General features: G+C 38.2%; 5 protein-coding genes across 16 annotated transcripts in view; 3 read left to right on the top strand and 2 right to left on the bottom strand.

The window, feature by feature from the left end:
* The window catches only part of pip5k1ca (phosphatidylinositol-4-phosphate 5-kinase, type I, gamma a), a 127,955-nt gene that overhangs the window by 33,333 nt on the left and 73,220 nt on the right, over positions 1-21,402 (bottom strand). The window lies entirely within an intron of this gene.
* On the top strand, positions 1,635-3,189 carry LOC123970615 (duodenase-1-like). The gene is made up of 5 exons (XM_046048748.1): positions 1,635-1,776; positions 1,859-2,009; positions 2,145-2,277; positions 2,586-2,840; positions 2,947-3,189. Exons 1-5 carry the CDS (start codon positions 1,719-1,721, stop codon positions 3,106-3,108), a joined length of 759 nt encoding a protein of 252 aa, XP_045904704.1. The 5' UTR covers positions 1,635-1,718; the 3' UTR covers positions 3,109-3,189.
* On the top strand, positions 7,452-9,688 carry LOC123970616 (mast cell protease 1A-like). Of its 2 annotated transcripts, none has more exons than XM_046048749.1 (5): positions 7,452-7,777; positions 7,883-8,036; positions 8,517-8,646; positions 8,763-9,017; positions 9,261-9,688. In XM_046048749.1, the coding sequence occupies exons 1-5, from the start codon at positions 7,735-7,737 to the stop codon at positions 9,411-9,413; spliced, it is 735 nt and encodes a 244-aa protein (XP_045904705.1). In that variant the 5' UTR covers positions 7,452-7,734; the 3' UTR covers positions 9,414-9,688. The 2 variants fall into 2 exon arrangements, with proteins under 2 accessions (XP_045904705.1, XP_045904706.1); XM_046048750.1 differs by having other exon boundaries at positions 7,453-7,777; positions 7,886-8,036.
* On the top strand, positions 13,528-18,662 carry LOC123970618 (spindlin-1-like). Of its 5 annotated transcripts, none has more exons than XM_046048754.1 (5): positions 13,528-13,770; positions 14,510-14,548; positions 14,915-15,162; positions 15,329-15,562; positions 16,635-18,662. In XM_046048754.1, the coding sequence occupies exons 2-5, from the start codon at positions 14,529-14,531 to the stop codon at positions 16,838-16,840; spliced, it is 708 nt and encodes a 235-aa protein (XP_045904710.1). In that variant the 5' UTR covers positions 13,528-13,770; positions 14,510-14,528; the 3' UTR covers positions 16,841-18,662. The 5 variants fall into 5 exon arrangements, with proteins under 5 accessions (XP_045904710.1, XP_045904709.1, XP_045904708.1 ...); XM_046048753.1 differs by having other exon boundaries at positions 14,507-14,548; XM_046048752.1 differs by having other exon boundaries at positions 13,528-13,802.
* micos13 (mitochondrial contact site and cristae organizing system subunit 13) overlaps positions 18,737-21,402 on the bottom strand; it is an 8,136-nt gene continuing 5,470 nt past the window's right edge. Inside the window, exons 3-4 of the mRNA XM_046048756.1 lie at positions 19,386-19,443; positions 18,737-19,153 (exon numbers count right to left, since the gene is read on the bottom strand). Coding sequence (XP_045904712.1) covers positions 19,056-19,153; positions 19,386-19,443 — 156 coding nt within the window. The 3' untranslated portion in view covers positions 18,737-19,055. The remainder of the gene's footprint in view (positions 19,154-19,385; positions 19,444-21,402) is intronic.

Raw genomic sequence — 21,402 nt, 5'->3', positions numbered from 1 at the left:
GGTAGGGGGTCATATACTTGTTTTTCCTCATCAGATGGTCATCAATTTTTATAAATTCATATGATGTGATTTTCTGGAATTTTCTTTGGGATTCTGTCTTTCACTGTTAGAATGTACATATGATTAAAATTGTAGATTGTTGCATTCTTTGTAAGTGGGCAAACCTGCAAAATCAGCAAGGGGTCAAATACTTTTTTCCCCCACTGTATATAAATAAAACTGAATTGAATTGAATTGAACTAGAGGTCGTTGCTGCCACAATAAATAAACCTATATGGTTGTTTTTCTGTTGAGGAAAGGCTCGGAACACCTGCAAAAGCCGATAACTTGCTCAAAATCCTTAGTCTCTCTCTCAAATGTAAATATTTATATCAGTGAACATTTTAGTGCCATTGTGTCAAGATGTGTCATTGTTTATATACAAGACAGTATAAATGTTTAGCTATGTTGCCAATGTAACAGTGTATCTCTGTAAGTATTTTCTAATGTAAACTCTGGCTAAGGTTTAGATGACGTTAAAAATGCACAAGGATGCAGTTTTTCAGAATTGAATATATCAATTTCAACAGTACAAAGTTATACATTGGAAGTGATTGGACAGGATTCACAGTATGCATTTACTATTCATACAATAATTTATTGACAGAGTCATTGTTTTACAGAAAAAAATTACAATATTAAAAATGTAAACATGGGAACCCCCCTTAGACTGCCACAGATTTTCATCCACATCACAACTGATATCTTCATCAATTCAGGGCGGGAGTGACACAGGTGACAGACATGAGGCTATCGTGACAGGCAGAGGCAGAAGGAGGGAGAGAGACAGTGAGCAGAGGGAAACAGAGAGACTGACATGCAGGCAGAGTGACAACCGGGGGAACAGACGGAACACAGGTTACTGAACACAAAACAGACCAGAGTGAACACTTAACATGAACTAAGGTACAGGACTGGGAACAAGGACAAAGAACTAAAACGCAGGAACAAGAGTTAAGACAGTGACTAAGAAACAATATAACAACTAGACTACCAAACTTCAAACCAAAGCAATATCAAATCAACACAGGACTACGAGCTAGAACACCAGACAAGACATAAACACTAAGGACAAGGAAACAAGAAGAACAGGTAAACAGAAGGACACCAGAAACAAATGGCAAAAACTCAAACTCACAAGGAAAAACTACAACTCATGACACCAGTAAGCACTTGATAATGTAGGACACCGCAGACAATTGCACATAATCGTTTGCATAAATATGTCAACACATTTGTAATTTGTTCAAAAGAATGAGAAATTGCTTTTATGATGTGCACAAGTGACTAGATGATGTGAAGGTTGAACAAGTAGTTTTGAGAATTTCAATTCTGATCTGAGACATGTACCAAAAAGACTGACAAAAACTGTAAATATGAAGCAAAAAATGATGTTAATGTGTTCTTTAGAGATGTTAAACATCGAATGTGGTCAAATTGACCCCAAAGATAATCATGTAGATTCATTATGTACAGGCTGCACCAGATCACATAAACAGACAAGATGATGCAAAGATAACAGACAAGATGCAAACTTGCAAACATGCAATGCAAAAGGGGATGTGGTTAGAATTCAAGATAAAATAGACGATAATCACACTTTCAAAGAAAGCAAACTGCTGTATAAAAGGGTCCACTTGACACACTCAAGAAGAAAAGTCAGTTAAGTTGCTGGCATCATGCATGGTCTGGACAAACTTCTGCTCTTTCATGTTCTGACATGTCTTGGACAAAACGGTAAGTTTACCGAATCTTTTTATTATCTTCCATCTATGTAATTGGACATTAGCTGAATATAGATTTTTACGTATCTTTGCAGCACTTGGGGGTAAAATCATACATGGGGAAAAAGCCCCAGAGAACTCGATGTTGTATATGGCCTCTCTGCAGAACATTGATCATAGTCATGTATGTGGGGGATTCCTCATCAGTGAAGACTTTGTAGTCTCTGCTGCACACTGTGACAATAGGTGAGTTACTTTTTAATAAAATATTCATCATACAAACCCACTATTTTCAAAAGAAATAATATAAGTTGTTGCCTTGTTTTGTTGTTGGTATAACTTGAGGAAATCCACTGACAACTTCAAAAATAACTTTTTCAGGCATCTCTCACGTGTTGTTCTTGGCTCCCACAATCTCATTAAGGCTGAAAAAACAGTGAGATCTATTGAAAAGAAGTGCAAACACGAATCTTATGTGAATGTTGCAAAAGGGAATGACATCATGCTCCTCAAAGTAAGTAGCCTATATATATTTAACTCAGCAGTCCCAGATGATATCTTACATTAAAATTATTTGTATTAAGCTATGATTTTTTTTAAAAACTCTTCTGTTGAGGGTAAATGTAAAAAGTGGGAGTAAAACGTCTACATTCACTATCCAACTATTCAGGGCAGCTACCAATACATATACTGTAATAATGCTAACAGTAACCTTCATTTTCTTGATTCATCAGCTTCAACTTGTAACAATTGTTTAACTGAAGTTTGATGAAGAGTACAGACAGTTTTTAATTGATGCTTTCTGATTTTGTGTATCTCCAGCTGTCTAGTGCAGTTCAAGTGAATAGAAGAGTACAGCTTATCCAACTTCCCAGAACTGAAATTAGCGTAAAAGATGGAGAAAAGTGCCGTGTGGCTGGATGGGGTATGACTGAAACTGGTGGTGCAATTGTCGATGACCTGAGAGTGGTGGATGTGTCTGTCATCAATCTGGAAGTCTGTAAGATGAAATGGCAGAATCTTCCTGCCAACGTTATGTGTGCAGGTGGATATGGCACAAAGAAAGGATTCTGTCAGGTATGTTCTCCTTTAATAGAAAGTCTCAACTGGTTTCTAGTATTTACAACATTTGCACATTTTACATCATCTTGAACAAAAATATTAAGATATTTCCTCTGCACAGGGCGATTCTGGTGGTCCCCTGGTGTGCAACGGGACAGCAGTTGGTATCGTGTCTTTCAATAAAAATTCCAACTGCAACTATCCAGACGTACCCAACGTCTACACAGACATACCAAAATACCTGCCCTGGATCAACAAGATTCTCAAGGAAAAGAACTGTTAAATGTAACAATTTTACATAGAGATTTGCTTCAGCATACTTTGATTGAGAGGGGGAGTTTGAGTTGATCTGTCAGTGTTCAGCTCTTCAAGTCAAAGGCAAAATAAAAACCTTTCAGTCATTGTTTCCTCTTTCCTTTTTTCAAAGACACAAATGGTGTTTACATCACTTTAAAAAACATGCAAAGCTCTTTATTCCACAACATATCAAACAAATGTTTTAGAGTAGGCTGTGCAGTAGTGTCTGCGTTGTTCTACAATTACACTGCCAAAACGATAGTCGGCAGTAGCGTTATCCACTGTGTTGACTTTTGTTGGCCAAGAGAACTAACTTACAATTAGCCCTCCACTAACTTGAATAGGGTTAAAATCGTGCAACTCTTGTAGACTTTTCAAACTTTAGCAATCGAATGTATCACATTCTGATAATGTAACGAGTCATTTTACATGGGTTGTGACGCTCAAAAATACGCAGAAGTATAAATCACGCTTTGGCCTCCTCAAGGCGTTAAAATGGAACATTCGCTAATGAAATACCAATGTGTGTATACAATGTGAAGCAGCTATGGGTGTAACACAATAAAATCAGGAATAAGCTGTGTCCATAGTGTGGGTCTGAATACTTTAAAACAAAGTATAAAAGAAATAAACATTTTCATCTGAATTGGTGCACTGTATGCTTATTCAATAATTAATTAGAATCAGTTAAGAATGAAACAGTCCTGTCTGTAAAGTCCTGTCTCCTGCACTGTAATAAAGAACATCTTGCAATGTGTTCATTCAGGCTAAAGAAAAGTTGTAAATGGTTTTATTATTTATGAAAATCAACATAATTTATTTATTTGGTCCAGAGGGCCCTTCAGCAAAAAAAGGAGCAAAAGGTCCGGGTCAAGCAACTTTAACCACTGTGTAGCCTACATGAGTGGCCTACAGTCTGCACAGTCCATGATATTAATTTCAAAGAGACTTCACTTGAAGACATGTGGATGTCTGGTGTCTGTGTGGACATCAATGCTCAAACCCAAGGTTGGAAACTGTGGTGTCTGGGGGGTCACACAGTTCAAAGGCATGTTTGAGTGGGCTTGTGTCACATAGACCCACACTCATGGCATTACGTCTGTGTTCAGAATCAGAAATACTTTATTGATCCCCGAGGGAAAATTCTGTGTCACAGTTGCACACATTGCACCTCAAGGCAAAGAAATATAAATAAAATAGAAAGTTGGTATATTGAGAAGTATGTAAATATAAATACAAAGAAAATATAAGGAGTCTGGATAGTACATTATTTACATAATAAAGAATTGTTATGGTAGAGAATATTGCACATTAAGTGTTTAAACAGATATTATTGCACAAAACAGATAATAATGTCCAGTTTAATAACTAAGTGTCCTTGTGTCAGACACTTAGTGGGAGGAGTTATAGAATTTGATGGCCACAGGCAGGAATGACTTCCTGTGGCGTTCTGTGGTGCATTTTGGGAAATAATGTTCGATCGTATATGTATTATTTTAATTTAAATACATGCAAATATACTTTTTGTTGCCTTTTAGTTTATGGTTTACCATTTAGGCTACAGTGTATGCTTCCATGGAAGCGGCCATTGTTTTGTGACGTCATTCAGCTGTTACTCGTGAAGTCGGGGTACATACAGTATGAATAGGAAATCCGACTTCAAGTGTCGTTCCAGGATAATAATATTGCTACATTTTCTTTGAAATCGCGTAATATGATCCCCCCACCGTTACTCAGCCTGTCGCAAAGTAGCGAGAGAATAACATGACACACCTGACCGCGACACAGACTTCTGCGTTCTCTGTCCTCCTCGCTCTGAGACACTTTGCAATGTTTGACTGTCTCTCTGCTCCAGGACTGCACTTTATCAGATGTGCTGTTACCATAACTATTAACATATGAATGGATTTGTGTTGATATGCCCGATCACAAGTGTTTTCAGTTTCGGTTTTTACCTCTGATGAAGAGCAGTCTCATCCAGTACAGTCCCAGAGGAGCTCTGTGTCTGTCAGACTGTCTAAAGGGGGAAACTTACTACCATATCAACAGAGCAATAATGTAGGGTAATGCACAGCAGAGGGCAGTTGGATTTAGTTAAAATATTTTGACTTAATTCTCATCAGATAATGATTTTATTTGTCTTAATATTAGAAGTTTTGTCTCAAAATATTATTCTGCAAATGTCAGAGAACACAGGTATGTGGGAGAGATTCTGAATGTGCAGAAAGTTTTGAGAATGAGCAGAAAACCTGCTGAAACACAGAAGCTATAAAAATCCAGGAGTTTCTAACTGAATTACAATTAATAAAGCTAATTTATCATTGAGGTGAAAAGGAGCCACATGCACATTTAAAAAGACTTCAGGCATGCCTGCATGTATGTAGACTCAGGAGGGATTAAATTAAATGAGAAAAGTTGATCTACAGGAGGAACATATCTGAAATATCTGCCTTACTGCATTATATTAAACTATATATATATATATATATATATATATATAGTTTTTTTTAATATATAAATAAAGACATTTCCTCAATAAATTGAAAAACAGATAAACAGAAAAAATCACCAGAATGCAGGAAATTAAGTGTTTAAAGCCCAAATTGGTTTGGGCTTCAAACAGGTGAAAACATGAAAGATTTCTGGGCCGGGCTAAGCTCCCAATGTTTCAAGAGCCTGGAAATACCCCTGGACACCACTGACAGAGAGTCCACCCCCCACAACATCACTGGCCTTGCGGATCAATTTGTTGAGTCTGTTAGCGTCCGCTACCCTCAACCTGCTGTCCCAGCTTGCAACAGCAAACGGTAGATGGTTCTGCTCACACCATGTGACAAAGTCACCCACCACAGCTCTGTACTCAGCCTCATGACCCTTGTTGGTACATCCATCCACAGCAGAGTCATCAGAAAACTTCTGAAGATGGCAGGACTCTGTGTGGTAGTTGAAGTCTGTGGTGTAGATAGTAAAGAGGAAGGGAGAGAGGACAGTCCCCTTTGGGGCTCCAGTGTTGCTGACCACACTGTCTGGCACACAGTGTTGCAGGCTACTGTGGTCTGCCAGTCAGGTAGTTGACAATCTAGTAAACCTGCTTCGTTGTCTGCTTCTCACCCAGCAGGGCTGGCCAGATGGTGTTAAAAACACTGGTCAAAAAACATGACCCTCACAGTGTTCGCCGGCTTGTCCAGGTGGACGTAGATGCAGTAGAGAAGGAAAATGATGGCATCCTCAACTTCCAGTCGGGGCAGGTAGACGAACTGGAATGGGTCCAGGAGAGGTCTCACCATGGGCCACAGCTGTTCCAGAACCAGTTTCTCCAGGGTCTTAATAATGTGGGAGGTCAGTGCCACGGGTCTGTAGTCCTTGGAGTCACTGTGACGTGGCGTCTTTGGTACAGGCATGAGACAAGAAGTCTTCCACAGCACAGGGACCCTTTGGAGACTCAGGCTCAGGTTGAAGACATGGTGAAAGAACAAAATACAAAAATTAAAAGTCAAAGCTGACAAAGACACCACTATGCAAAGGGATAGTTAACTATCTAGAATGTGTTACTATATTCATATATGCATGAAACATAAAAGATGACAAGCATTTCACTGCGGTTTAATGCGTATTACAAACAGAGAGAAAGAGGCCCAAAATGGTTTAACAGTGAATATATCAAGATTTCTTTCCTGCATCAAAGAGATCTAGCAATCCTAGATGTTTGGCTTTAACATGCTTTTATTGTCTTGTGGAGATATTTGTATTTCTATGTCTAAGTAGCTCTTTCTGTGTAAACGGAAATCCTTATATAAAATACTGTATTTTATTTGTTCCCTGTGGGATATTAAATGGTATTTAAGTTAAATTTTAAAAAATTCAATTGTTCTTTTACCAATGTTCAGATGAGCTCAACACAAACCCAACACTTTTACTAAAAGGCTGTTCTGTCCTGCAAAGTGTTCTGTAGTCGATTTACTTCAGAATCTGTCTATCTATCTTAGAGAGGCAACAACCACTGCAAGATTTAGAAATCCCAAAGCTGAGAAACAAAACCGCATTCTTTCTTAAAAAATTATTTTTAACATGGGTGCTGTAACCCGCTGAAAAGAGGAAAATGAAACAGCTGTCATAACTCTTTGCAAGATTTTGATCTAAGCACTGAAATCGAGATAAAATCCCACAACGTTGTAAGAAATAGCACAAACAAACACATTGCACACACATACTGCACATTACTTCTCTTTGCCACTTGTTAATAACTTGGATACATTTGTTTTTCAGACATGGTGGAGTTTAACTAGTATTTATCCACGAGACCCACAAGTATATAACTTCTGGTTCACACGATTTTTGGGTGACGCATGTGGGAAGTTCAACCTTCAGAGTGTTGTGTGCCTCAGTATCTCTAAGGCATTATAACTTTAACTGGTTTTTGCATCAATTATGAAACCCTGTTGTGAAAATCAAAAACCACACTTTTTGCAATGCCACCAACAGCTTCACAGAAAAGACCCAACAGCATGTTAGCAAACACACTGGAGCAATAAAGACCACAAAATAAGCAAGAAGTTCTCTTCTACAAAAATTATAAGACCAAGAATAGAAGGTGTGGATTTAACCAGAGACCATGGCAATCAGCTTCATACTACTGCTGCTCTTTGTCCTGAATGGTAAGCTATCTATACAAAGTAAAGACATTAACATTTACATTTACCGCAAACCTGAAAGAACTGGATAAACATAAGCAAATAATGAATGATGATTTTGTGTTCCAGCAGCTGATGGTACTCATATTGTTGGAGGCAGAGATGCTGCCCCACACTCGCGCCCATACATGGCCTCGTTGCAAGTGCGAGGTGACCTGAACTGTGGGGGAGTCCTGTTGAGAGAGGACTTTGTGCTCACAGCAGCACATTGTGAGATATCAATGTAAGAATTAAAAAATAGATGAAGTTTTGCAGCAAAAATCTAACTACTTCAACATCTGTAACAGATACCTCAGGGTTTGAAGTAATGTTAAAGCTGATTTTAACATGCTGACCATTTCTTACATTAGCCTATACAATAATCCCTTGCTACATTTTTTTCTATTACATTGCAGCCACTTGATTTCATGTCAATCAGTATGAAAATCAACGTGTTCTTAGTTTGTAAGACGTAAGTAATCCCTCACAGTAAACATTAAATATGTTTTATTTAGCTATCAAACTGAATTTTAGTTGCAAGCACAGTGCTCTCTTTGACAAAAAAATGAAGACAGTTAAATGTTCATTGTGGTGTTACTGCACGTTTCAAATCTCTGTAAGGGGATTGTTTCACTGTACTGAAATGAATGGAAAGCGCTGATTTGAAGACAGGATATTGATCTAAAAACGTATAGTCCAGTCATCATTCAATTGTGATTTCTAGACCATACACAGTTGTACTTGGAGCTGATTCCCTGTCCGGTAATGAGCCTACAAAGCAGGTGTTCAGTGTTGCCAGATCCATTCCACATCCCAACTACGATGGACATGCAAATGATATCATGCTCCTAAAGGTGAAGACAGTTTAAAACTGTTTACTACACAGTATCAGATTTTAATTAGAGGAATCCCACATGATGTCAAAATGTCAACATTTTTCATACTTTTCTAACATCAATCTCTGTCTCAGCTCGATCGCAGTGCCCAGCTGACTGAAGCAGTGCAGCTGATCCCTCTAGCAAACGGCAGGCTGCGAATATCCAGCCAGTGCATCACAGCTGGCTGGGGGGATATAGGGGATAACAACACCGTAGCAAACAGGCTTCAGGAAGTCAACGTAACCACCCTGCCACAGAGGACATGCCGTATGAGGTGGAGAACTGTTCCCATTACCAGGTCAATGGTTTGTGGCACTGGGGGCCGTGACCTTCAAGGCTTCTGCTCGGTAAGAAAATACACTGGCTGGACATTGATCAGACACCCAAACTGACCTTTGAAGGAGTTGTCTTTGTGAAATCGTAGAGACATCATCTTTTCAATTTTCAAATGATGCATCACAGGTATTTTATACATGAGATAACCATACTGTTAAAACTGTTAAGATTGAAGGAATTCACACAGGATATTTTAAACACAGTTCACCTTCTGGTAAGTCTCTGTTAAGAGTCTCGTATCGTTCCTTTTTCAGGGGGATTCAGGTGGTCCATTGGTGTGTGATGGAGCTGTAGCAGGCGTCGTGTCCTTCTCTGGTCCGAAATGCGGAGACCCCAGGACCCCCGATGTCTACACGCGCGTATCGTACTTCAGGGAATGGATTACAGGAGTGTTAAACAACAATTAAGCAAATTAGATTGAATGGTAATTTGTCAATATTGGGATGTACTTTTCAGATCAAGGCTCTATACAAACATATCGTGTCATGTTGTTTAATATTTGCTTAACAATGCAGCGCTGTGGATGATGAGATGAGGTATAATAATTTAGGTTTGTGTCACCTGTCACATTATGGTTTTGTTATACAGCATGCATTCAAAAAGGCTCAGGCAAAACTCTTTTTAATCCAAACTTTCAAAAGTATACTGAGCTGAATAAAGTGGAAATGAAAAGCAAAGTAAATTCCAGTGCACTGATTTTTGGTATTGAAAAATATGCATCAAAAAGTGAAACTACCATAAAACCATGGATTAGGTAGTGATTACAGCTTTAGAAATAAAAATGTTTCCTTTATGGGTCAACATTTTGTTCATGTTTGCATATTTTGTTGGTAGGTAGCTTCATTCCTGGAGCATAAACGGGGCCTGGCAGTAATTGTTTCATTTAATAAACAATAAAGATGGCTGGACAGCTGAGCAGACGGGACATTCAGATGAACTACAAGTCAAGCCTAAGTGGATGCAGTCTGTTTAGTTGGCTGGGTGATATCTTGTGCATTTATAGTGTAACTTGCAGACTGCACCAGTTTTGTGCAACTTTATAATGTAATATGTATCTCAAGATAATGATAACATAGGTTTAGGTGACATTGGTGTGATATTTCGCTATTGAAGTTGTGTAGAGAGGGGGGCACAACACTGTTTTCAGTGAGCTGACAAAGTATAAATTAATAAATACGTTTTTATATACAGTCTATGGTATAAATGTCTTGCTGTAAAACATCAGCGAAGCAAAGCTAGGAGAGTGAATGTGACTAACTTAGCTGTCCCACATACTTGTAGATGTATGACCCCATGGTAGGTACTGCTATGCATACAAGTAGATATTTCAAGCTCATTTTACAATTGGTTCACCACCTATGCTGCCTTGGAGTGCTCCTACTTGCAACTGTGCATGCAGGTTTGACTCATGAATATGTGCATCCTAATGGTTTAGGCTGAAATTCACAGAGATGAACAGGCGTGGGTTTAATTTTATTTCAGATATCACATGTAATTTCTTCTGCAGCAGTGACGTAACGTTAGCTCTAGGACAAATGTGCAACAAGCATTTTAGTTCCTAATAGAACCAGCTATTTTAACTGATCATAAAGGGATCTTTATTCAACTTGACCTAAAAGACAGTTACAATCATAAATATGCTGCAGGTTATTGGAAACTTAACAGATGTTTACTAAATGATAAGAACTTGAAAACTGAAATGAATGACATTATTGAAAGATCTTGGAATGAAGCATGTGCCACAGGTAATTACGGATACTTCTGGCAATTAATAAAATTTGAAATCCGAACAGCTGCCATGAAGACAGGCAAACTACTAGCACAAAAGAAGAGAGATGCTGAAACTAAAATTATCAAGGCAATTTTAGAGTTACAATTGAGGAGAAATGGAACCTTCACCAGTGAAGAAGTACTGAGTTTGAATTTATTACAGGACCAATTAGACAATATCTTAAAATACAAACAAGAGGCGCCTTCATTAGATCAAGACGTAAATGGATCGCACAAGGTGAGAAGAACACAAAATACTTTTTTGGATTAGAAAGAAGAAATGCTGAATTTACTACAATAAATAAGTTGATAATTAATGGAGTAGAAACCAAAGAGCTAAGGATTTGAGGCTCAACATGTAGCTCTGTTTTATCAGAAACTGCACTCTTCAATCCCACCAACATTTGACATTAACTCTTTCTTACATAAAATCTCATTGAATGCAACTGAACAGATGACTTTAAAAACTCTTGCGATGAGGAGATATCTTTACCTGAAATTGTTGAATGTATTAAAAGTTTAAAAGACAACAAATCTCCCGGTAATGATGGTCTAACAGGAGAATTTTCTAAAGCATTTTCATCAAAACTTGGCCCTTTCTTACTCGCTGTATTCCAAGAATCTCTCCAGAAAGGTGAGCTTCCTGCTACATTACAACAATGATTAATCACATTAATTCCAAAACAAAAATAGATAGATTGCACATAGAAAATTGGAGACCTATAAGTCTCTTAAATAATGACTGTAAATTATTTGCTTTAATCTTTGCCAATAGATTAAAACCAGGATTAAATCAAATAATTGACGAAGAGCAATCTGGATTTATGCAAAATAGGCACATTAGCAATAACATTCGTTTAATACTGGACATGATAGATTATAAGGACCTAATATTGGATGAAAGTTTTATTTTTTTTATTGACTTCTACAAGGCTTTTGATACCGTTGAACATGATTTTCTTCTTAAAGCCATCTCTTTTTTTGGTTTCGGAAAATATTTCCTCAATGCTATTCAGACATTGTATAATGGTTGTTCAAGCTCTGTAAAACTAATGCATGGTACATCAGAAAGATTTAATATTTACCGTGGTATTAGACAAGGTTGTCCAATATCTCCCTTTTTGTTCCTGTTGGTCACCCAAATGATGTCTACTCATGTCAAAAAGTCAGATTTCTTAGGTATAAGGGCGGTAGAAAAAGATTTAAAAATCTGTCAATTAGCGGATGATACTGCAATTTTTAAAAAAAAACCACAACCAAGTCACTAAAGCAGTGTTCTGTATTAATGAGTTTACCAAAGTCTCGGGTTTAAAAATGAATCTAGATAAATCTGTTTTGTTTCCAATTAAAACTGCAATCTGTCGGATTGTTATGGAATCCCAGTTAAAGAAAAGGTAACCTACTTGGAAATTAATATCTGTAAAAGTGCAGAGCAACGATATAAAACCAATTTTAACCCCATTATTGAAAAAACCAAATTAAAACTGAACTCATGGTTAATGAGAGATATTTCAATATACGGTAGGATCCTTTTATCCAAAGCAGAGGGGATATCTAGGTCTGTTTATGTGGCTTTATCACTTAGCGTCCCAGCCACTGTTATTAAGGAGCTAGATAAAATACTTAACGATTATATCTGGAGAAAAAAGCCCCATTATCTAAGAAAAGAGGTTATTAGAGGTAGCTTAAAACAAGGCGGTCTGGAGGTTCTGGATTTCAGTATATTGAATAATACCTTTAAAGTAAAATGAATTATAGAATTTCTGAAGAATCCCAACAGTATCTGGAATGCTTTTCCTGCATACTTGTTTAAATCTACTGGTGGCATAGATTTCCTTTTATTAGGAGTGTAACTTTTCTGTTGACAAAATACCGTTTAGATTAGCTAACTTCCACAAGCAGGCCCTTTTAGCCTGGACACTAGTATACAATCATAATTTCAGTCCTCATAGATGCTTTATTTGGAACTTAACATTGATTATAACTTTGATTTTTGCAGTTTAGAAAGAGGAACTATATTTCATCTTTTTTACCACTGTGAACATACAAATGTATTTTGGAAAGATTTGGAACATTTTATTAACAGAAAAACTGGTAAGTGTATTCTGATTAATGTATTTGATGTCATGTTATATTTTGTACTACATGGTCCAGACAATATTAACTATATTGTGCAACTCCTCATCATACTTGGAAAATTCCATATCCACAAGTCAAAATGGACTGAATCCAAACCTTGCTTCAGTCGATTTACAGTTGAACTGAAACACTACTGCACCTCAATAGAACTCTTAAAAAATAAGAAAGCAATAAAATGTGTTAATATTATAGAAGAACTGAACTTAATTTGAGCTTCTGGCAATATAAAATGTAACTGAAGGTCTGTATATTTTGCATTTCTGTTACTGTACTGACCCATGGATCAATAAAAAAAACAAAACAAAAAACAAGCATTTTAGTGTTTTTTGTTGGTTGATTTTATGAAATTTAAAACGCTATATGATGTCAACTTGTCATATTTAAATGTTAAAGAAAGATTGAACTTGGATAATACTAACTTACTAATACTAATGTTGTTTTATGTCTTTTACGCCTCTCTTATACTGTCTGCCCCTTTAAGTCAAATTCAACGGCAACTTCTGCGTCACAGAAAATCCCCACTTTACCGGTTGTGCTCGGTTGCGTGTGTACTTTTCGTGTCGATCATGCGCACTAACACCTTAATTACGTTATTTCCGACAACACTCGAACGCAGCATGCAGTACTGTCTACAACACCTGTTTAACTCTGGTCGTTAAAAGTCCAGATACCATTGTCATTAAGACATCAATTCCCACTATTCATTGCGCGCGTGTTCATGGCCTTCTCTGCGGTCATGGTAAACGCAAGCTCTCTGGGAGCTTGAGTCTGTTCGCCGTAGCTCCCATTTTCCACAGGTTTCGCGAGATTTACATAGGCGGGTTGGTGTGTGGCAACATTTCTCTGCCAGACGAGGTGAACAATACTGAAATGAAATCTGCGTGAAGGTAATGGGGATATGTTCCGGAGGGAGAATAAGGCTGTTAACGTCCGGTTGTTGCTGTCGTTTGTTACCTGCCGTCAGGGACACCGAGGAGCGGACGTAACGTTAGCTAGCCGCCTCCACTTATCTGACAGTAACATCTGCATTGAGGTAGAGCTAGGACAGCCGAGTGTAATGAAAACCTAACGTTACACTGTGAGGTGTAGGTGTGTTGGACAGGCGTCACAGCATGACTTATCGTGTAGTTTATCGGGCTCGCTCATGTATGTAGCTAATGTAAGTTAAGTTATTTGGACCAACATGTAACCCGCAAAACGTTTCATACTGTAACAATTCGTCAGAGACAGTGAAATGGCTGGCACGATAGTCTTTTGAAGATGTGTTTTTAAACCGTAATGAGGCGAGAATTGTGCTACCAGCTGAGTAAACATGACAAGCTACATAGTCTAACCCTGAGTAGAAAACAGTGACCTCCATAGCTGTGTAGTTAAAGTGAAATACCCAGGAAGTTATTCCATCATGCTAATCTATTGGCTGCTGGAGTTGTCAGTCTCTGCTGAGCAGGCTGTCACATCTCTTCAAACAGGCCCGCCTCAGCTTCAAGTGAAGGCCTTCCTCATGCTGTAGTGTACAGTACATGTGAAGTTTGGCAGCTGTCACGTTCACTCACATAATAACTGAACATTGCCCTGTCTTTCTCTTAATCAGTAGCCTTTGAATTTCTGGAGGCATGTCCAAGAAAAGGGGCAGGTATGTAGAAACAAAGCATCATGTATGTGCCATCACATGATGCCATTAATGGTGTTTTTATTATATAATGTATCGGTAAAACTGTAAAGTCACAAACACCAGGTATAATCTTCTGGAATTAACCAATAGCTAATATTGGACTTAGGTCTGGAATGAATGACAAAATTCATATTGCATTAAATAAACAGCTGCTTCTGAATAAGAAACATAGGTTATTTGAAGCAGCCTCAGTTTAATCTACAGTAACTTTTCAGAAATGTCTCAAATGCAAGTATTGTTATGTGATCAAAGACTAGACAGTTGCATGTCAAGTTACACAGTCTGATGTATTTGTGTAAGGTGCGGAGTTTCATTCTGTTTTACCAGAAAGCGGAGTAGCGGGGAGCTGAGTGACACCTTGACCCCAGACCCAAACAGCATTCTGGGAGTCCGCATTCAGCATAACTGGCGCGAGAAGGGCAACCAGAGCAAGTGGAAGGGAACAGTACTGGACAGGCTTAGCGTGAACCCCTCTCTCTTTATGGTGAAGTATGACGGTTTTGACTGCGTCTACGGCATCGAGCTGTTCAAGGACGACAGAGTGTCGAACCTCCAAGTCCTGTCGGAAAATGTCGGTGAGTTAGTTAGCTTCTCTTTTAACCTGCACCAGCTAGCTTGATCAATTTATGTTTTAGACTCCAATGTGACCCAAGATATTTCATATAATAAAGGTGATGTGTTTATAGATTTCCTCGTGTCTTACATTCATATTGCATATCCTTTGTGGCTGTGTCTCCACAGTAAACAACAAGATCAAGATACCTCCAGGGGCGGAGGAGCTGGTGGGCAAAGCTGTAGAGCATCTCTTTGAAAAGGAGGACGGAGAGAAGAATGAGTGGAGAGGCATGGTCCTCTCCAGAGCGCCAATCATGACCAACTGGTATTATATCACTTATGAAAAGGACCCCGTTCTTTATATGTACCAGCTGTGGGACGACTATGCTGATGGAGACCTCAGGATTCTGCCTGAAGCAGGTACTGGTAATTTGAACATAACAAAGACAGATTGATACTCCTCAAAGCTTTATTAAGTGTTTGATAATCTTGTCCTGAGGCTCTATAGATTAAATGAATAGTGAAGAATAGTGAATCATTTTTCCACTGTGGATGGTTTAATTTAGTTTGCCATGGATACCATGTGAGCATGGCGGTCATGAAAGTCTGTATTTATCACTCATTGGGTCATATCAGTCTTCATCAGGGGGTTTGACTCCTAGTAACCAACAGGCAAAATTACTTATTTAAAAGTAAGGTCTTTCCGCAGCCATGGACACAGACACTCTTTACATTATGCTGTCAAGAGTGAACGTTACGAAGTAAGTACTTGGAGTTTAAATCAGGAAGGAGGTTTTTCTTGGGGAGATTAGATATTCATGATCATGAAACAATTTTTTTCCACAGTAAAATAATGAGAGCCAAGTTGTTTTGTCAGACAGCTGTTTCTTGAGCAGATCCAGAGGTAACGGGGATGTTTGAGAATATTCTTATTATTTGGCACACATAAAAATTGACAGCAACTCCTAATTAAGTATAATTTGGATAGTGAGCTATATCAGAATGCTGAGGCATTATGCAAGATACTACAGCCTTAAAAACAAAAACTGTTAATAAAAATAAAAATAACTAAGTCATGATAAAAAAAAATATATAAGTATATATTGAGAGGATTCTTATACTTGGAAGTCTTTAGAATGTTTTTTTTTTTTTTCTTAATTTCTAAGCCTGTAAATTTATTAAAGTAATGGTACAATTGAGAAAATTAGGCTGCACACTTAGAGGAGAGGAAGCACTTTTCCTTATGTTTGTGATAAAGAGTAATGATTGGTGAACTGAGATGGACCATGTAAAGAATAATGCAGGGTCCTTTTGGTTTAATATTTTTCATGCATGTTTTGCTCAGAAACCAAATCAGACAACATTATTTTGTACCCATTTTGGGATACTTTAAGTAGGTGGTTTTTGGTGACTTACGTATGTGCACATTTTCAAACTCACATGGATGTAACTCATATGTAATGCTAATGTTATATATCGTTTCACTCCTCAGAAAACAAGCACCTGTTGCCTGCAGACAGGAAGCCAGGAGAAGAGACGGAGAGTCTGGTGGGGAAACAAGTGGAGTATGTTACTGACAAGGGCGTCAAGAGAACAGGCCTGGTTATCTACCAGGTCCCAGCCAAGCCCTCTGTCTACTACATCAAATATGACGATGACTTTCATATCCATGTCTATGACCTGGTCAAAACCACCTAGAGATAGTGGACACTTGCTCTCACTCTCCAGCCTCCGTCCATCTGCTTCGGTTCCACTCATTGTTCTAATCTTGTTCTTCAAAGCCATGGCAGGGTTGAATAGTTAATATGCTTTACTGTTCAGAAGAAAGTGCAATCTGTTTTTTTTTTTTTCTATATGCACAGCAGAACTGTAGCACCGCTATGCTTGGCTATTTCGAGGGGAGGGAGACAGCGTGTTTTATTGTTGCTGCTCTACTTTATACTTTAAGTTTGGACAGTCCAAGATTGCACTGCACAACAGCTGCAAAGTGCAGTTGTTACTGCACTTGCATTGTTATCTCTGAGATACTCACTGATCTGTCCTTAAAGTAATTATCTTAATTAAATCCCTGTATGACCAACTTAGCTTCTCAAAATGTCCTTTTGAAGCCATTTTTCTTTGGATCATCTAAGTAACTAGTAAGCATGACATACACATTATATTTGGGATTAATGTCTTCCACTGAGGCACTTATCTAATGAAATGGGCCGGTAAATATATGTACTGTATTTGTCTAACCATATCATCAAATTAAGTTAGTACTGGAAGGGATGAATGGAAGCAGCATTGTCAAATTATCTGAATGGGGCCCTTAGATTTTCTCATGCCTTTTATTAATTTTCCTACATGAATTGTGCTCATGCAGAAATATACTCCTGCACCTTTGCACCATGTTTAGTAATGTATCAGATCCTTTGCACTGGTGATGAAGATGCAGTTTGCTAAATTCTCATTTAAATTTGACCCCACACAAATCATAAAGTGCCTTCCGGCTTGCCATTCTGCAATATTGTACATACTTCATCTCCGACTATCTGCGCTCTCAGTGAATCATTGCGTATGAAGGCTGCTATTTGGTTTTCATTCAGAAGTGGTGACACTGACAGCTTAAGGAAAGTTTTGCAACCATCACTTTATGTTACTGCAGTGTTTTGCTCTTAATGCAGTATGAAAATGTTCTTTAAATATAACACACACCATCCTTTGGTTGTATAATCTCACTGTTGATATTGTGGGGAGCACTTTACTGTATAAAGTTTACATGTTTAGGTTATGATACGCTACATAGTTCCCCCCCAAATGCTTTTTCCTTAAGAGCAAATGTGGCAGAATAAATGCTTTATATCATACGCATGAAGAAAAAACTAAAAGAAAAAAAAAAGTTGTGGCAATACAGATGACAGTATTTAATATGTACAACTTGTGTAAAATGCCTTGTAATGTTGCCTGTTGTGATTATCATTTATACAAATATCTCATCAAAACACCACCAGCTTTTAGTGAAAGGGTCATTCATATACATCAATTATCAACTGAATATTTAACAGGTATAATCAACTGACAAGTTTGTTGATGGTAACTAAATAATTCTGATTCTGGTCTTTATAACTTTGTCTCATGACGTGTATGCATCATACTCTGTCGCTAGTGTGTCCTAGTTGCTGAATTGGTCTTGGCCTTCTCAGCCTTCTTCGAGTCTTTTAGAAAATAGTTATTTTTTTCTGTCAAAACTCTGCATGCATCATATGAACAGAGTGCCTGGAGATTTTCAAACTTTATTTTGACAGTAGAGTGACAACGCGTGGCTGAATCAGTACTGTTCGTTTACCAACCTAAAAAAATAAAGGCTACCACTGTACATCACTGCCTGTGGTGCTGTGGAGTGTTTCTATGTTGTGTAAAGTGGAGTTACAAATGACTGTGCGCTCTTCTTCACGCTTTAAATCGCCTCCTGTTCTGAAGTTGTAGCAGCGTCAATTGGTGTCATTGTTTCATGAGTAATAAAGATTTTTGCACATTTGTTTGATCTTTTTCATTGATGCTTGATCAACATGTGTTCTATTTTTGCCTTAATAAATCAAACTATAGACTGGACGTGTTTTAAGATCGATGTATTATTTAGTCACAAATGGTGAAACTGCATATATACACAACAGACATTATCTTCATAACATTTGGGTAGTTTGAGAACAAAGGGAAAAATACATTTTGCTTCCTAGCATTATGTACAATACAACTCCCAACCAATGCCACTAACATTTACAGTACCCACTTTTCATCTAACACTTTTTCTTTCATGATGGGTGTTTCTTCTTTCTTGTGACTGGCTACAAGTTTTGAAGAAGTAACGTCATTTCTCAAGTGCAATATTCAAAAAGGTTGATAAATGTCAGGTTGTCCAGAGAGTTTCTGTTTACTTGGTGAGGTCCTTCAGGTACTGCAAACCCTGATTTGTGTATTCATTTGCTTTTGTTGGAGCCTCCGAAAGACTTGAAATTGTCCACCGCACTCCTGCAATAAAATACAAATCAATGGTTTTGGTTAAACACACAAAATATATACAAAACATTTAATACTAATCTCAGAGTCATAATAGTGATGCTAAAATTGATTCCTGCCCCAATGAAACACTAACAGTAGCACAGCATCTAACAGCTGAAGTGCATGACCACAGTTTACAATCTAGGTGCAAAAACAGAAACATGATATTAAAAAAAAATGTTGTTTTTCATTCATTTCTTACCGGAGTTCCAAGTCTGAACAGGGGAGAATTCAATCTTAGGCAAGGTTGGAAGCTGAGCCTGTAGAGAGAGAGGAACTGTTAGTTTGAGACAGCATAAAACATTACTTTGTAGTTATGAACATTATATTGAATTCACATTAAATCCTGTAACACTTAAACAAATAAAATGAGATAATGAGGGAAATGTCAAAGATATAATTTCGACTCTTCACTCGGGACACTACTACTACAAAGGTCCAGTGTGTAATATTTCTGAGGCTCTATTGACAGAAATGCAATATAATATCCATAACTATAACTACAGTGGTGTATAAAGACCTTGCATAATGAACCATTATGTTTTTATTACCTTAGAATGAGACATTTATATCTACATAATAAGGGTGCTCCCATCGATAGGTCACCGATCATAATCATAACTAGTTTGATAGGTGGTCGGTAAAAAGGCCGATAAGAAAAGCCGATCAGATGATGCGATACTCGCCAGACAAATTTTCAATGGCAGCTAAAATGTTTCACCTCGCTGTGTGAGCGGTTTTCAAAGCTAGCTAGCACCAAAGTCCTTCTCAGACAAGAAGGGATTAATGCGCCCACATAATCATTTACACATAAAGCTGAGCAGCAATCAGACAAGTGGAGCAACACGCAGGAGTGATCATGTGAAACTGTCGCAGCTGTGCTCATCTCACTCACACGCCACCCGCAACCGGAGTTTAACAGACACAGCGGGCAGAGAGAGAGACTGACCCTTCAGTGTGAGTTTCCTGATGCAAAGAGCGGTGCCACTCAATCAGCTGACTGCCTCTCTCTCTCGGTTTTTGTTACAAAACGGAGACCTTCTGCTACGTTTCCGCCTCCCGTCCAGATTAAAACGGTGAATCAGAAGATGTTTGTTTGAAAACGCTGCTGACCCGATGGACAAAACAGGACTTTATAAAACGATGACACTCACATTTGGCTTTGTGAGTCGGTCTTATCAGTCATGCAAAGCAAAAACACGATGCTTTACAGAGTTTTTGTTTTGGTATTTTTATTAAAATATAAGTACTGTGTAAATAAGACAGTTAAGCCTAGCCTACTGTGCATGTCGCTGTATTTACGTTGCGACAACTCCCAGTCTGTTTTCCGCCGCCGTCTCTCGTACGAGAGTGGTGTGTGGTACCTGGTGTGGTTCTTGGTCTGTATTACTTTCTTCTTTCGCTCAATCGTCTGCTACGGCGGAGTAGACCATCTGCTTCGTGTTTACGCTGGCACGCGCATGCCCAGTGTAGCTACCTGAACGGCCACTAGATGTGTGTTTTCAGTCGTTTTAATATAGACAGAGATAAACTCTGATACGCAGCTGAAACGCTGCTGTGGACGGAGAAGATCGGTTTCGTTATAAAACTGTTTTAAAAACGTAGCAGTGTGGATGTAGCCTCACATTACCCCACTCCTCTCATGTCAACCCTCCCGTTTTCCCCCAGATTCTCCCGTATTTTTCCGTTCTCACCCGGTATCCACCCGTTAAATGTTTCCCCGGAAATCTCCCGTATTTTTCACCTTTATGAAATCAAATAAAAACCTTCTGGCCGTATTTAAAGTGTTTGCTACTCTCTCCTCTGGTAAAGTCGGTGGCAGCATGTAAGATATGTAGACTGTGCTTGCTGCACAAGGATTAAAAATGAAAACAATCCACTGAAATAATATAAGGCCTATAGCCTATTAATGGCAAACCATATGAAATTATAATGAATATAGTAGCCTATGTAATATTAACAATTGACAGTATAATATGGAATTTACATTGTAGCCTATTTTTATTTATTTAAATTTTCCTTATTTTCAAATCTCATTGAAGGCAGTTTTGACTCCCCTCTGTAGCCCTTCTCCCTCTCTCTGCTCCTCTCTCTCTCTCCCCTAAAGCCCACAGAACCTGTCTGAGCTTTCCAGAACAAAAAGCAGCTACTTCAGAGTTTATCATCGACTCATGATGCCTGTGCTCCTTTATCTCCTAAATATTTTGGCTACAGCCTTT

Source organism: Micropterus dolomieu, linkage group LG05 (assembly GCF_021292245.1).
Source record: "Micropterus dolomieu isolate WLL.071019.BEF.003 ecotype Adirondacks linkage group LG05, ASM2129224v1, whole genome shotgun sequence".
NCBI classification, from domain to species: Eukaryota; Metazoa; Chordata; class Actinopteri; order Centrarchiformes; family Centrarchidae; genus Micropterus; species Micropterus dolomieu.
This window is presented reverse-complemented; position numbering and strand designations above follow the sequence as displayed.